Source organism: Pelmatolapia mariae, linkage group LG2 (assembly GCF_036321145.2).
Source record: "Pelmatolapia mariae isolate MD_Pm_ZW linkage group LG2, Pm_UMD_F_2, whole genome shotgun sequence".
NCBI classification, from domain to species: Eukaryota; Metazoa; Chordata; class Actinopteri; order Cichliformes; family Cichlidae; genus Pelmatolapia; species Pelmatolapia mariae.
Window position 1 is genome coordinate 35452482 of NC_086228.1, and position 13479 is coordinate 35465960.

The 13479-nt window shown below is 41.2% G+C and overlaps 1 protein-coding gene across 1 annotated transcript; it reads left to right on the plus strand.

Moving 5' to 3' along the window:
- The first annotated feature begins 262 nt into the window (after positions 1-262).
- On the plus strand, positions 263-12586 carry LOC134646085 (LON peptidase N-terminal domain and RING finger protein 3-like). The gene is made up of 12 exons (XM_063499786.1): positions 263-1113; positions 3723-3841; positions 3949-4071; positions 4214-4330; positions 4437-4656; positions 4746-4830; positions 5011-5125; positions 6194-6315; positions 6745-6903; positions 6999-7161; positions 7738-7887; positions 8011-12586. Exons 1-12 carry the CDS (start codon positions 423-425, stop codon positions 8167-8169), a joined length of 2223 nt encoding a protein of 740 aa, XP_063355856.1. The 5' UTR covers positions 263-422; the 3' UTR covers positions 8170-12586.
- The last annotated feature ends 893 nt before the right edge of the window (positions 12587-13479 follow it).

Here is a 13479-nt window from a genome sequence, read left to right on the forward strand (position 1 = left end):
ACAAATTTTCATATTCTTGGTCAATTGAGATCGATTACATGTCGTCCCACTAAATGGTGTCATTCTTTGGGAACCCTGGTCACTGTTTACAAGAAACCAGCATGCAGGTCAGACAGACTTCCCGCCCCATGGCCCCAACACTGAAACTGTTACATGGCAGATTGTTTTGTAACAGTTTTCCAAACTCGTCCAATGAGAACAGCTGGCCGGCGTCACATGACACAACTTTTACATAACCAGTTTTTTTTTTCACCTCCTCGCCATGGTCCATTGAGAATAATATCGGTCCTTCCTGGACTAGGGCATGAACGTGCAGAGTTGTCAGTCGTTTGCAGCGGAGGGGACAGAGGTGAATGGCAGCAGCTGGGGTGCAGACATGCACCACGTAGATGAGCTGATACGCTTCGGACAGCCTGCTCTGTATGGGGACGGAGAGTGAGAGCATGCTGCATCTCGCAGCAGAGGCTTTCAAGTCGAAAAACTTCGACCTGGCCGCGGACATCTACGAGTGCCAGCTGGCGTGTCTCGGAGATCCGCAGAGCCGGCGGGAGCTGATGGTGAAGCGGGCTGACGCGCTCGCGTTCGGGGGGAAATTCACGGAAGCGTTTGATGTGTACCGGCAAGCCTCGGAGATAGAGAGGCTGAGACCCACTCACCTGGCCAACCTCATAGAGTACCTGTCGGGTACTATACAGAGGCAAGACGGGGGTGAGAGGCAGCGGGGCAACCCGTGTAGGGCAAAGGAGGCAGGTGCGACTGTATGCCCGAGAGCGGGTGCCACAGGTTGCGGGTATGAATACTTCTCCTGCCGGATATGCCTGAGCTTTCTGTTCGAGCCGGTGACTCTGACGTGCGGTCACTGCTTTTGTAAAAAGTGTCTGGAGAGGGAGAGGAAAGAGAAGGAGCGACCGGTGGTGTGTAAGGAGTGCAAGAATATCTCAGCAGTGAGCGACAGCCTAAGTCTCAGGGTGAATGTGGTCCTCAGCAACCTGCTGGCCAAGTGGTTCCCCACCCAGTACCAGGCCGGCCAGCTGAGGCGGGAGGGCAACGGGCTGTACGCCGAGAAGAAGATGGAAGCTGCCCTGGAGAAGTATAACCAAGCAATACTCTCAGGTAAGACACCGAGCTGCTTCTTCTTCTTATTATTATTATTATTACTAAGAAGCAAAAAGAAAGGGTGTGTGTGTGTGTGTGACAGGGCTGCTGTGGCCTACTTCTGTAACTTTCCTGTTATTCCATAACAGCATGTCAGGTGTGTTTATGTGAAAAGCACAGTAAAATAACAAGGTCGAGCTGTTCCACATTTATTAGTGTCATAATCGTGGCGGTGACACAGTAGCTAGCCACCTCTCTGCTGGCATCTGAGAGTCACATCGCCATGTGTTGGATAACAGGGTTATGTGGGTTGGGCCAGTGGACCAAACATTGCGTAAGCACGTAACCCCCCCCCCCCCCCCCCCTCCTCATTGTGTAACGTCAAACAATGGATCAGGCAAATGTAGGTCAAGGGTATTATTGCAGGTCACCGCTGGGCACACCAGCGCTCAGTTTCTGTTTTTGTTTTTTTTTAATTGGGAAGAGCTTGAATGGTGATAACATAGGTGAACTGTGACCTTCAGACAGGAATCACTGGCAGTGAGCTAGGGGCAATCCCCAATTTGACATTTTGCTGACATGTATTAATTTAAGTAGGATTTAAAGAGCCATATGCCCCTTTGTTGTTTTTCTATTTCATCAGTTAAATGTAGTGATTAACGCAGAGATCAAACTGCAGCCCTCTGCGTCTTGGATCCTTAGCCTGTCCTCATTTGACTTTACAGCAGTGTGCAGCTGTAGCTCAGTCACTTAATAGGCTGGTTGTGTAAGTTTGAAGCTACGTGTTTCACCTTTAAAAAGTGTGCCGTATTTTCCATTGCTGACTATCTGACAGCTGACAGGCTTGCATAAGAACCGAACATTTCTAACTACTGGGTTCCCACTTGTAGAGCACTTATCTCAAAGCAGCAGTTTAGCTGGAGAGCACCCACAGTCGTAGACTGGGATTTGTCCATGGTTTTCTGATGATTCAACGTGGTTCTAACATGTTTTGCTAAAGGTGTTCTGACAGATCACAATTAACAAAGGATTCCACTGAAAGAAAGTTCAGGTTGGAGTTGTCACAGTTGCAGAAACTGAGTTCCACATCACCTTATTCATAGAGAGATGGATGTATGCTGGGTTTTCCTGGATCCTGGATGACTTCTGTGCATTTTTCTGTTATTATTTTTGGCTTTCTGTCAAAATTAAACCCCACCTCTTAAAAAAAAATAGAAGAATATTCCCTTTGGGTGGAAAGCCAAAATCCTCTTTGGTGGGGGTCAAAGTTTTCAAACACTGGTTTAAAAAAAAAAAGTCCATTTCCCAAAGGGCTGACCTCTTCTTTTTTTTTAGGGTTATGCTTTCAGAGTAATGTTGGCTCGAGGTGAAGATCAGGCCCAAAGTTGCATTTAGGCATGCTGCAGTTGAGCCTGGAGATGGTCTCCAAAGACTGAATGCCAGTCTAAAGAGTTATAATTAGAGCAGGTCTGTGTGATATGTATCTTTGTGTGTATGCATCTATGTTCAGCAAGGCTGCTGCAGCTAACCACAATGCTAATCAATCTTCCTTCTGTCCTGCTTGTGTTGTGCCTGACGCCTGTGCAGTTACAGGCCCTACTTTGGCTCGTTCTGTCATGTTTGGGGCTCCTGTGTTGGTTTCTTTGAGCGATTTGCTGCCTGTGCCCGTAGCGAAGCCGGGGAAATATCTCCTTCCGGTTCCCATAAGGCTATCAGTGGCATTTGCATAAGTTTTTCACGTTATGAAACCTACAATGTGGGTGACCTTGATAGTACTGCATGGTTTTGTAAGGCAGTCATTTTTTTTTTTTTTTTCGTAACACGTTTTGTAATGTGGAAACGGACCCATTTTAAACATTCACTCAGTGTTATAACATGCCAGCGGATACTGTTTAAGACATTTGAAAAGGGAAAATCTAGTGGTCGTTATTTATTTCTATTCTATAGTAGACTCAGATCTTGTAGGGAACAAGGGTATATTAATAAACAATTAATTATCCAAGCCTTTTATTAAGCATGCTGGCTGCTCATATATGCGGTATGTGTCACTCTGTGTTGTACCTCAGTGTAAATTGATATCAGTCAACAAGCAGTCTGAAGATGTTTGTGTGTGTTATGTTGTCATGTTAACATGTTTTTGTTTATGTTTTGGGTGTCTGAATGAAAAAATATCGGCTGATGTATCAGAATATCTGATTTTTAAACTGCCAAATATAGATATAGGTATTAAGAATAATCTATCGGTTGGGCTGTTGGTTTTAAAAGAAGAGATTAAAAGAATTTATTTTATTATTTATTTATTTTATTATTTATTTTATTATTTTAGAAGCTAAAACTAGAATATATAGAGTGCTTGTCAGAAGAATTATTTAAATTATTGTATAACTGGTCCGTAGTCTGTTCCTTAAATGATTGCTCTTCCATATAACTGTCAAATAATCATTACTGTTTTTAATTGCTGGCAGAACAGAAAGGCCATATAAATTCATAACTCTGGGCTCTGGAAACATTTCCTTTTCTTTTACAGTTTAAAAAAAATATTTTATTAAAAGAAGAAAAAAGTGGAAAACACGTAGCTCCATTCCTAAAATTTTACAACTAACGTTCGCTCGGGTTCTTCTCTCCAGCACCGACAGACCACTTACTGTTTAGTAACCGCTCCCAGATCCACTCGAGCCTGAAACGACTCGAAAAGGCTCTGATGGACGCTGAGATGGCCTGTAGACTGATGCCTCACTGGTCCAAGGTACAGCAGAGAAACTGTAGTTTTTAGTTCATTATATTAAACGCTTGCCCTAGTATAGTAGCAAAGTGAATAAGCTGCAACATGCTGCATGTTTCTTTTGTGTACAGGGTCACATTCGTAAGGGCCAGGCCCTGGTGTCATTGGGCAGGAGTGAGGAGGCTCTAAGAGAGTACCTAGTGTGTCTGTCCATAGAGCCTGACTGTAAACTTGCTAAGACTGAGGCTCACAAGGTAAATATGACCACTGTTATCTTGTGACGTGCCCTACTGCACATAAATACAACAAAGCACTTAATGTTTTAAGGGAAAACATTAAGTGTGTATTTGCAGTGTCATCAAAATAATGACATAATGGCTTATTTTCCTCTTTCAGATCCTGAGTGATCTGCTGGCTCCAGTCAGAGATCAGGTCCCTGAACACATCTCTGACTACACCAATATACTGTCTTCCAGAGCACACATCAAAAACAGCATCAGTGCTCCCTTCCATGTAAGAGATGTTCCACGTCTGGAAGTCGGCCAATCCAAATCAAGTCCACATGAGGTTTCTCTTTAATTTATTTTCTTCTTCTCTGCATTTTACTCTCCATCCTCAGACCCTTAGTCCCGGATCGCTGTCTCCAGAGTCTTATCTTACCTCGACTCCCCCTGCAACAGAGAGGTCACCAAAGGAGAATCAAAGCAAATGTCAGGGGAGGACAGAGGTCAGGAGGTTTGACCAGTGCTTCCTTACCAAACGGAAACGAAGGATTTCAGAAGAGGAGGCGAAGGTGGAGCTTCAGGGGAAGAACAACGATCACAAGAGATCCAAATCTGGTGATTATACAGCTATGCACAATCATACGCTGTCATATACTATTAGCAACTTCAGCATTGTATTTATTGTTGATTACCTCTACATTTAGAGCCAAACGAGGAGCCGGAATATTTGAGCTCTGTGGATGACGACCTCTTTGACCCCACAGATCTGGAGTGTCCTCTTTGTATGAGGTGAGAGCAGTTTGATTTACAGCTAGGTTTATGCAACTGACACTGGACACACAGGCTGTGTAGGGCCAGAATGCAAACACACTGAATCTTACGCTTTAAATAAGGCATTTTATTGCTGTTGTAGTGTAGCTTACCCTTGTTTGTCCGTGGTTTTTCACTGTTTGTGTGTTTCCCATCTAGACTGTTCTATGAACCAGTGACAACACCGTGTGGGCACACTTTCTGTCTTCAGTGTTTGGAGAGATGTCTGGACCATAACCCAAAGTGTCCCCTTTGTAAAGAGGATATGTCTGAGGTAGGTGGCACGGGAATTCAATAAACTTTTCAAACTGACAGTCCACATTCAATAAGGCCTGAAGCAATGATTACCAACCAGGGGTATAATTATTCCCCTGCAGTAGCCAGGTGCTGTGTGGAAAGATACATTACCTAATATAAAGAGAAAAAACAGTGAAATTATAAAGAATTTATGAGCTCTGAAAAGGTTTTGTGAAGAATTTAAAGTAACTGTATAGATAGATAAGCAATAATGAAAAAGTTAAAAAGCTTGTCATAGGTATGGCTAACAGTTAGTTTGCTAAAAGATATGCTTTTTGTTGGGGGGGTTAACAGTAGGCATAAACAAAAGTAATTAGCTACACATGATGAATAAAATGTGGCTTAAACTAGCTAGCTGAAATTATGAAATAAAAAGTTGGAAAACTGGTAGACGTTTAGCTAGCTATTGAAATGGTTAGCTAGTAAATGAATAAATATTTCAGATCACAGCTGAAAATAAACTGCAGAAACTGATCATTTCACATGACAAATGGTAAATGTAATAGTAGATTTAAAAAAAAAATATAGGATGGATGCTTAAGATATTTGGGATAAAAAAATAATAGACAGTTATGCTAATGCTAACTGATAAACGGTCCGCTAAACATAATTGCTAAGGGTAAAGCTGAAAGTAGCTCGAGATCTTGTTTAAAACAAGTTCTGCTAAGGATATTTGATGTTGGGGAAGGCGGTGTCGACTTATCCCACAAGTCTTTGGGGGTTATTGTAAACTACTGATCTAAGGTGGATTCCAGAGTTGTTATAGATCCAGAGTTGGTAACCTAGCATATTAATGAATGTAACTTATTTAAAAGGTGTTGAGTCTTTATAATATTGTTTATATTGTTGTAGAAACCATGTTTTATTTAGTTTGGTTCGTTTCTTATGCTCCACTAATAATGTCATTGTCAGGGCTTTGAGCATATTTGATTTGTGCATCCCTTGAAACCAGGCAGACTAACAACGTTGTGGGACAACAACCACAGGAGACATCCTTATTGTGTCATTCTGCTGCTGTTAACATATTCATTGTGTCTGTCTCCAGTATCTGGTCCAGAGGAAATACTGTAAGACGGTAATAATTGAGAACCTGATATCGAAGTATCTTCCCTCTGAGCTCATGGAAAGACAGAAAATCCACCTGGAGGAGATGGCTGAGCTCTCCAAGTAAGTTCATATTTCCCGCTCTTCTCCACTGTCTTATTATCAGGCTCTGCTTATATTTCTTTCTCCCAGCAAGTCTTTTGATAGATTGCAGCTTATGTGTGACATTAACATTTTGAGAATATCCTCGGCTGTTTGACCTACTGACCTACAACTGATAGCACACGTATCCGACACAGTGAGCGCTGAGTGTTGGTCATTCAGGCTTCAAGTGTCACTTTCGTGACGGTCGATGCATAAATTAATTCACTCTCATTAACCAGTGTCTTTTACATTTGGCCTAAAGGTCACCTGGAGGTTAGGTTAACTTGTTTTTGTTGTTTTTTTACAAAAGATTTTCATTCATGTTGAATTTTTAATTGAAAGGTTATTTTTAACACCATATCTCCTCCTTAATGAAAATAAAGATTTTTTTTCCGTGTCTCCCTGTAGTCTTAACAAGAATGTGCCTATATTCGTGTGCACCATGGCCTTCCCTACTGTGCCGTGCCCTCTCCATATCTTCGAGCCCTGCTACAGACTGATGATTCGCCGATGCATGGAGACGGGCACCAACTGCTTTGGCATGTGTCTGGGAGATGACCTCAAAGGGTTAGTACTTTGACTGCAGCTGTGTGGGGTTGGTGTCGGACTATGAATGCACAAAATGTTAACTTGCTCCCTGCGCTTCCTCCTTCGGCCTCCAGGTTTGCCGACTACGGGTGCCTACTGGAGATCCGTGACGTCAAGTTCTTCTCTGACGGCCGCTCGGTTGTGGACACAATAGGCAAACGGAGGTTTAAAGTAATTCAGCACAGCGAGAGGGACGGCTACAACACAGCTGACATAGAGTACCTGGAAGATGTTAAGGTATGAGCTGGTGGGGGTTGTGGGCTGGGAGAGTGAGAGATGACAGGATGACCTTAGACTTTATAAGGTGTTATTAACATCCTGGTCTGAAAACAAGTTGATGCACAAGTGTCTGAAACCAGCATTCTTTCTAATGGCCAGCAGGGGGCAACCCATGTTGTTGCAAAACCAACACCAACTGAAAAAGAAAAGCCAATTTCGTACTTGATTTATAACCCGAGTAAACATTTTCCGATTATTTCAGAGCCCCAGTTGCAAGTTTCAAGTCTTGTTTAATCCAGTGTGATGCTCATTTATTAAAATATAGTTTCATTTAGAAGAAAAAAGAGATGATAAAGCAGGATACAGTATGCTGTAAGGTGTACTTTGGGATTATTCAAGCATGCAGTGTCCCTCCGTTACTCAGCCAGAAGCACAAGTCTAGCTTTGCATCTGCTTTCAAAAGATTTTATGTTTTTAACAACTAGTCTATAGATGTATGCAGCAAAGGTGAAGTTTTCCACCTGGAGAGTTATTTAGAGAAGGACTGTGAGCTGCTGCTAAGATGTTAAAGCTCAGAGGTGTTGTTGTCCGCAGGTGGAGGGCGTAGCAGAGCGCGAGCTGCAGTGTCTGCATGACGTGGTGTACGAGCAGGCCGTGTTTTGGGTCAACTCTCTGAAAGCTGAGCAGAAAGCTCGCATTGAAGGCCACTTCGGACCAATGCCTGACAAAGACTCTGAACTTCAGGTACACACAGTCTGTTTCTTTTATAGCTTCTATTTTTATATAGTGGGACTAAAGTATCCAAATTTTTCTTCTACTTCATTTTGCCCTTTAAAACCATCTCACTTGTGTGTTTTTTGCTTGCAGGCCAGCCCTAACGGTCCCTCGTGGTGTTGGTGGTTACTAGCAGTTCTTCCTTTAGAGGGCCGAGCTCAGCTACCGTTCCTCGCCCTCACGTCTCTGAGAGACCGTCTCAGCGGCATCCGCAAGGTGCTGCTCTTCATGTCGCAGAACAGGAGCCGGTGACGCGCGCGCCTGATCCTAAAGCAGCAGTTGACCTGCTGTTCTTCCTCTTTGATGCACAAAGAACTGACGCTGATGGCGTCACACCTTCCCCGTTGTAGCGCCGATGTCATCCAAGCATCAACAGCAAACTTTAACTAAGCAACAGTTGAGATAACGTAGATCTGAATGAATAACAGACGCCTTCCGTCATCACTTTCACAGAGCAGCAGTCCTGGCAGACCCACAAACTCGAGCTGTGTTCAGACAGATCGGGGAGTCTGGCATCACAATTGTCTGTTTGAAACCATCAGAGTCATCACGCTGTTACATCACTGTATTTCACTGATAATGTGCACATGCTAGGTGTACTTTTTTTTTTTTTTTTGTATAAGAAAAAGCTGCTGTGCTGCGATCTCTTAATCTGCCCAGATTGCCACTCTCACCTTTCTGTCTGTCTGCCATGTTTGCAGTTCTCCACTCTTCCTTTTGCCACACTTTGCAGTTTGATCAGAGCGTCTTCTAAAAAGATTTGTCAGAAAAACCCAATACGAGTGTCATATATGTGCTTCCTGTCTGAACATAGCCTACAGAGCAAAGACAAATGAAATCCTCCCAACGAAGCAGCCTGCAAATCAAATCATAGCTGGAAATGGCGATTCATTTAACCGACCATGACGGCGCTTTGTTTGTCTTTAAGTGTACAAATGAAGAAAGATCAAACCTCAGTATGAATCTGAAAAATGTACTCTCTGTACATAATATACTCTGTTTACTTCATCTACTCTCTTACCACCTTTAGTGTATCTTGCAGTAATTAGTCCATCAGCTCTTCCGTCTTTCCTTCATGGCTCCTCCCTTCTTCCTCTCTCATTCAAACGAATAACAAGAGAATCAGCTTTTACGTTGGTGTGCTTTAAAAGCTTTTTGTTCTTGGTTTTTTTTCATATTTTTTTTTATGTTTTGACGTTGATTTCCGTTATTTATTCATAGTTTTTATTTATGCATGCAGTGACATTGTTTACATTTCACAAAAAGAGAGCTGCTCACGTTCCAAAGTCCTGCTTTTTTTTTTAATTTAATTTTTTAAAATTCCACCTATACGCAGCTTTTACAATCAAAATGTGGCACCAACATGAAGCTGGCACGCCCTCAAACCAAACCTTTTTCTAGATGATGGCTGGTGATCCACATTGATTATGTGTGTTGACTTGAACATATTTGGATCCCCGTGCTGTGAGAAGCATCATTCAGCATCATGGACTCATTACCACCAACATTTGGAGTTTGATGCCATTATCTGCTAAATGTATTTATTCAGTATTTATTTGCACTTTCACATCAAGTAAGGGAAAGGAACAGTGCAGGCCGAAAAAAAAGCAAAGTTCTCTGTTTTTGTTTTTTTAATTAATTTTTTCTTTGTTAAAGGGTGACGCAACAAAACACAACACAACTGATGTTTTTGTAAAGGCCAGTGCCTTCCATCCGCACACAAAGACGATGGTGTGGATCCATTTGTATACCATTTAAACCAGTTTTAATGGAAAGTTGTTGCTTCCAAATAATAAATTCACGGCAGCATAAAATAAAAAAAACAAAGCAAAAAGCTTGTCTGGAAACCTGCCATCATATTTTTGAGAAAAAACGAACATCGAGGCCTTGCTGATGTCTGCGACGCGACTGTTTTTACACGGCAAAAGCCGGTCTCTGACAAACGCCGGAGACCGTCGAGTTTTGCCTTTAGGTTCTTTTGTTTTCTATACGTGTGTTTTGATTTCTACATGTTTTTACGTCAGTTGTATTTGATGATTTTCTTCACTTACCGATGTTTCTGCGTCCCGTTGTTTCATGTGTGAGAGCACTGGGAAGGCCTAAGTGAGACTAATATGACGTGGCTGATAAATAATTTGTCGATAAGGCGTTGATACACTTGCAATATGACAGAGTCAAACAGCAATAATTGGCCGTGTATTGTGTCTGGCATTGTAATATGTTATGTTTAATTCTTACAGAAGACTGTCTGAACAGATATTTGTACAAACAGATATAACATATAGTCATGTTATATGACTGACCCTCTGTTATGAATGGTAACTACTAAAAATGATAGCTCAAACTGGACAGGAAAGGGAATAGTCATCATATAATCATGCATTTGTGTGAAGGTGTCATCCTTGAACCTTTTCACATTAATCAGTCTGGAATATTTAAATAAAGGGAATTTTGACCTAAAATGAAGCCACATATTCTAAAACAGCATGAGGAGCCAGTTCTTTAAAAAACATTAAAACAAAAATCACAGAAACATAGACTTTGAAAGACCTTTCAGAGATATCAAACCATTCTGGCAGCAGTTTTAGTGCCTTAACTTTGAATTCTTCCATTTTTACTTAAACTGCAGTGGCAACTATGGTGATGTGTTGTGCAATAACCTGGGTCTCTCTTGATAACATAGCATATGTTGTTGTAAATCTCACCCTGAAAACTGAAGTATCACTTCACAGTAACACCTTCAACAGCTGGTGCATTTAACTTGAAATAATGCTATGCACTGTGCTAATTTATTCCCATACAAAGAACAAAGAAGAGTGGCCAAGGCAGTTTGTAGCATTACCTTGGGATGGTACACTGAGTAGGGCAAATCTCTGTTGGTGTTTTTGGTCACTTAGTCTCTTCAGCAGGCTGCCCCACTGATGGTGTCTGGTGGTCAAAAGCTCTGCAAACCAGCCACTGGCTCCCTGGCTGATTTTTAGCATCTAGTAGAACTTAGTGGACGAGTAATACCAACATTTCTCGTCTGTCCATACAAAAGCCAACCAACTAGCAATAACCGCTAATGTGGGCTATGTTTCTATTTTCTTTATATACTTTGGCAAATGTATATTTTGGCTTTCTTGCCGAGTGTTCAGTGAAACCAGACGAGCTCCTCTGGCAATCGGCTATTTACAAAGTTAACCGTTAGCTTAGCAGTACATAACCCCCCCCCCCTCCTGATATGCCCCACACTTTGTGTTAAACACACATTTTAACAATAAATTGAGCAGTCCCTGATTAATTTATTCCCACCATTTACTTTTTATTCAAATCTAAGATGACCCGCTGCTAGCTTTAACTTTTAACGCACAAACAATATTTCAAACGAGTCATGACGAGAAAGCAAATATAAAATATATTTAAAAAATGTCTAAATGAGGTTAACGTCAGTGATGGGGTAATTGTTGTGACTTAGCCAGTAGTAGCTAAATGCTACAGCCCAATTTATTATTTTTAAAGCACACAGTTTCCTCATGGCCACATTAAATTTAAATACAGGTACTGAAATTATTACAATTTTTTGTGGGTTTTGAACATTTTGAAATTGAATGATGGTTTTGTCACCATGGAGATTCTGTATGCTCAGTCATTCACAGAAGCGAAATGAGAAAAGATGCTAATCTGGGAACAGCACCGGTTACATTGTCCCATTGTCAGGGATTGAATCCTTAAAGGTCAAGATGAGTTTAACTGTATCACTTTGATATATTGTAGCAATCCAAAAACTGTGATCATACCAGTCAAATAAAAACTTTTTTTTACTAGTTTAACAGAGCAGACAGGCCTATCCTGTAGGCTCAGAAATGGTTCTCAACATGTAGAAGAAAATACAAATTTGGATCTTCCAGCCATCCAGCTATGCAACAACAACAGGACGTGTCTATTGCTCACTGATTTCCTGACCTTTCAGAATTCAAACACTGACTTATTAAGGAAGTGTAACCGCCATCCTATTTGAGAACTTCCAGAAAGGCAGAAAAATGCTTCCTAGTTTCTTAATAATGTTGTTTCTTCCATGTACAGTTGTGAGACTTTAATCAGTAGTCTACTCTTTTTTTTCTTTTTATTTGTGCCCATCAGTCTTCAGATCATGAAACATGTTAGCTTACAAAGCTGTGATATCAAAGGTTTCTGTGTGATGTATTTGAAAAGTGATTCCAAATGTTTGGTCTGATTTAAGTAGCACCTAATTGGTCTTCCCTAATGGATCGAAAGCTTCTTGGAAAAATACACGGCTACTGAGGCTGTTTGTGAACTAAAACACAGACGGTGTCCAGAAAAAAAGGGCAGGAAGGAAATCATTGTCTTGGTATCCTGCCCTGTCTGTTTCTAACCTCAAGAAATGTTCAAGCCCTCCTTCACTTTTCAAATGTATGAACAGACTTTAATTACTTCATGGCCTGCTTCTTTCAAATGTTGTCAAACTAAAACTTCATAACCTCTAAATTTGTCCAGGTGAAGCAAGATGAATGTATGTATGTCTTGAAATTTCTTTGATGTTTTCTGTTCACGTCAGTTACTGATAGTAAAAATTTAGTATGTAATAATTTGCAGAGGTACAGTCTGAAGCAGGAAGTCATGAATAAACTAAAAAAGGTTTTGTTCTTAATTCTGAACAAACTCTGGTGAGGACAACAAGTCTGACGTCTCTTTATTTTGTGTGTGTTTGTGTGTGTGTGATTCTTAGACAATGGCAGTTCAGTTTACTTGTTACATGGCAAGATTTGTTCTGAGGCTTGTCGCCTTTAATCAACAGTTCAGGAGGAAAGAGAGGGCGACAGAGCAGGAGCACACGCAGCAAAGGGTGCGCGATCAGACTCAAACTCCATTTTTACAATTTGGAAATTATAGGAAATTATTCAGTCCCTCTAAAAGAATGTGCTTTTTGAAAAAATAAGCTCCTCTGGTTTCTTTAGAGAGCTAAGTCTCGAGTATCTGTTAAGTATAAATGAGAGGTGAGTCTGGCTAGTGTGAAATAGTAACTTATAACAAGGCTTGGGAGCAGGAGCAACAGCTAACCTAACAAAGTAGCACTTCAACTAAATAAATTTCCATCTCTGTCTGGTTTACCTACTAGCTCACTCACACTACAGTAAAAACATGATTGCAACCTTCCTGCAACTGGGAAAAGTCACTGGTTGCCCAGTGGCTGCACTGAGTTGTTCCAATCAGTCACTTTGAACCAATGATCTCAACTCACCCGCGATGCATCTCTTTTTAATAGCAGAACTCGACTCGGCTGGTACCACATGGTTAAATTCGTATATATAAGAAGGGTTGCTAAGCGCCCGAGTCATTTTCATATAAATTTGAAGTTAAACTCGGCATCTTGCAGCAACTCTGTCACCATTTGTGGAGGAATTCCTGAATTTCTGTTTCAGATCTATTTCATCCTGGAAAAGATTTGTGATTTTTCACAGATTTATCAAAGTTAATTACCACAATATTGTAAACAGATTACACGTAATTACAAGTAAGAGAAGGCTGTCTCAAGGAGGTGGAGCAAGTCCTTCTTTAAAA

What these genes read in the sequence shown, in the direction of transcription:
- LOC134646085 (XM_063499786.1), top strand. Translation starts at nt 423, where the DNA reads ATGGGGACGGAGAGTGAGAGCATGCTGCATCTCGCAGCAGAGGCTTTC. An exon ending in GCATCAGTGCTCCCTTCCAT is followed by an intron (nt 4,331 to 4,436) that starts GTAAGAGATGTT and finishes CTCCATCCTCAG; the next exon opens with ACCCTTAGTCCCGGATCGCT. An exon ending in GAGTGTCCTCTTTGTATGAG is followed by an intron (nt 4,831 to 5,010) that starts GTGAGAGCAGTT and finishes TTTCCCATCTAG; the next exon opens with ACTGTTCTATGAACCAGTGA.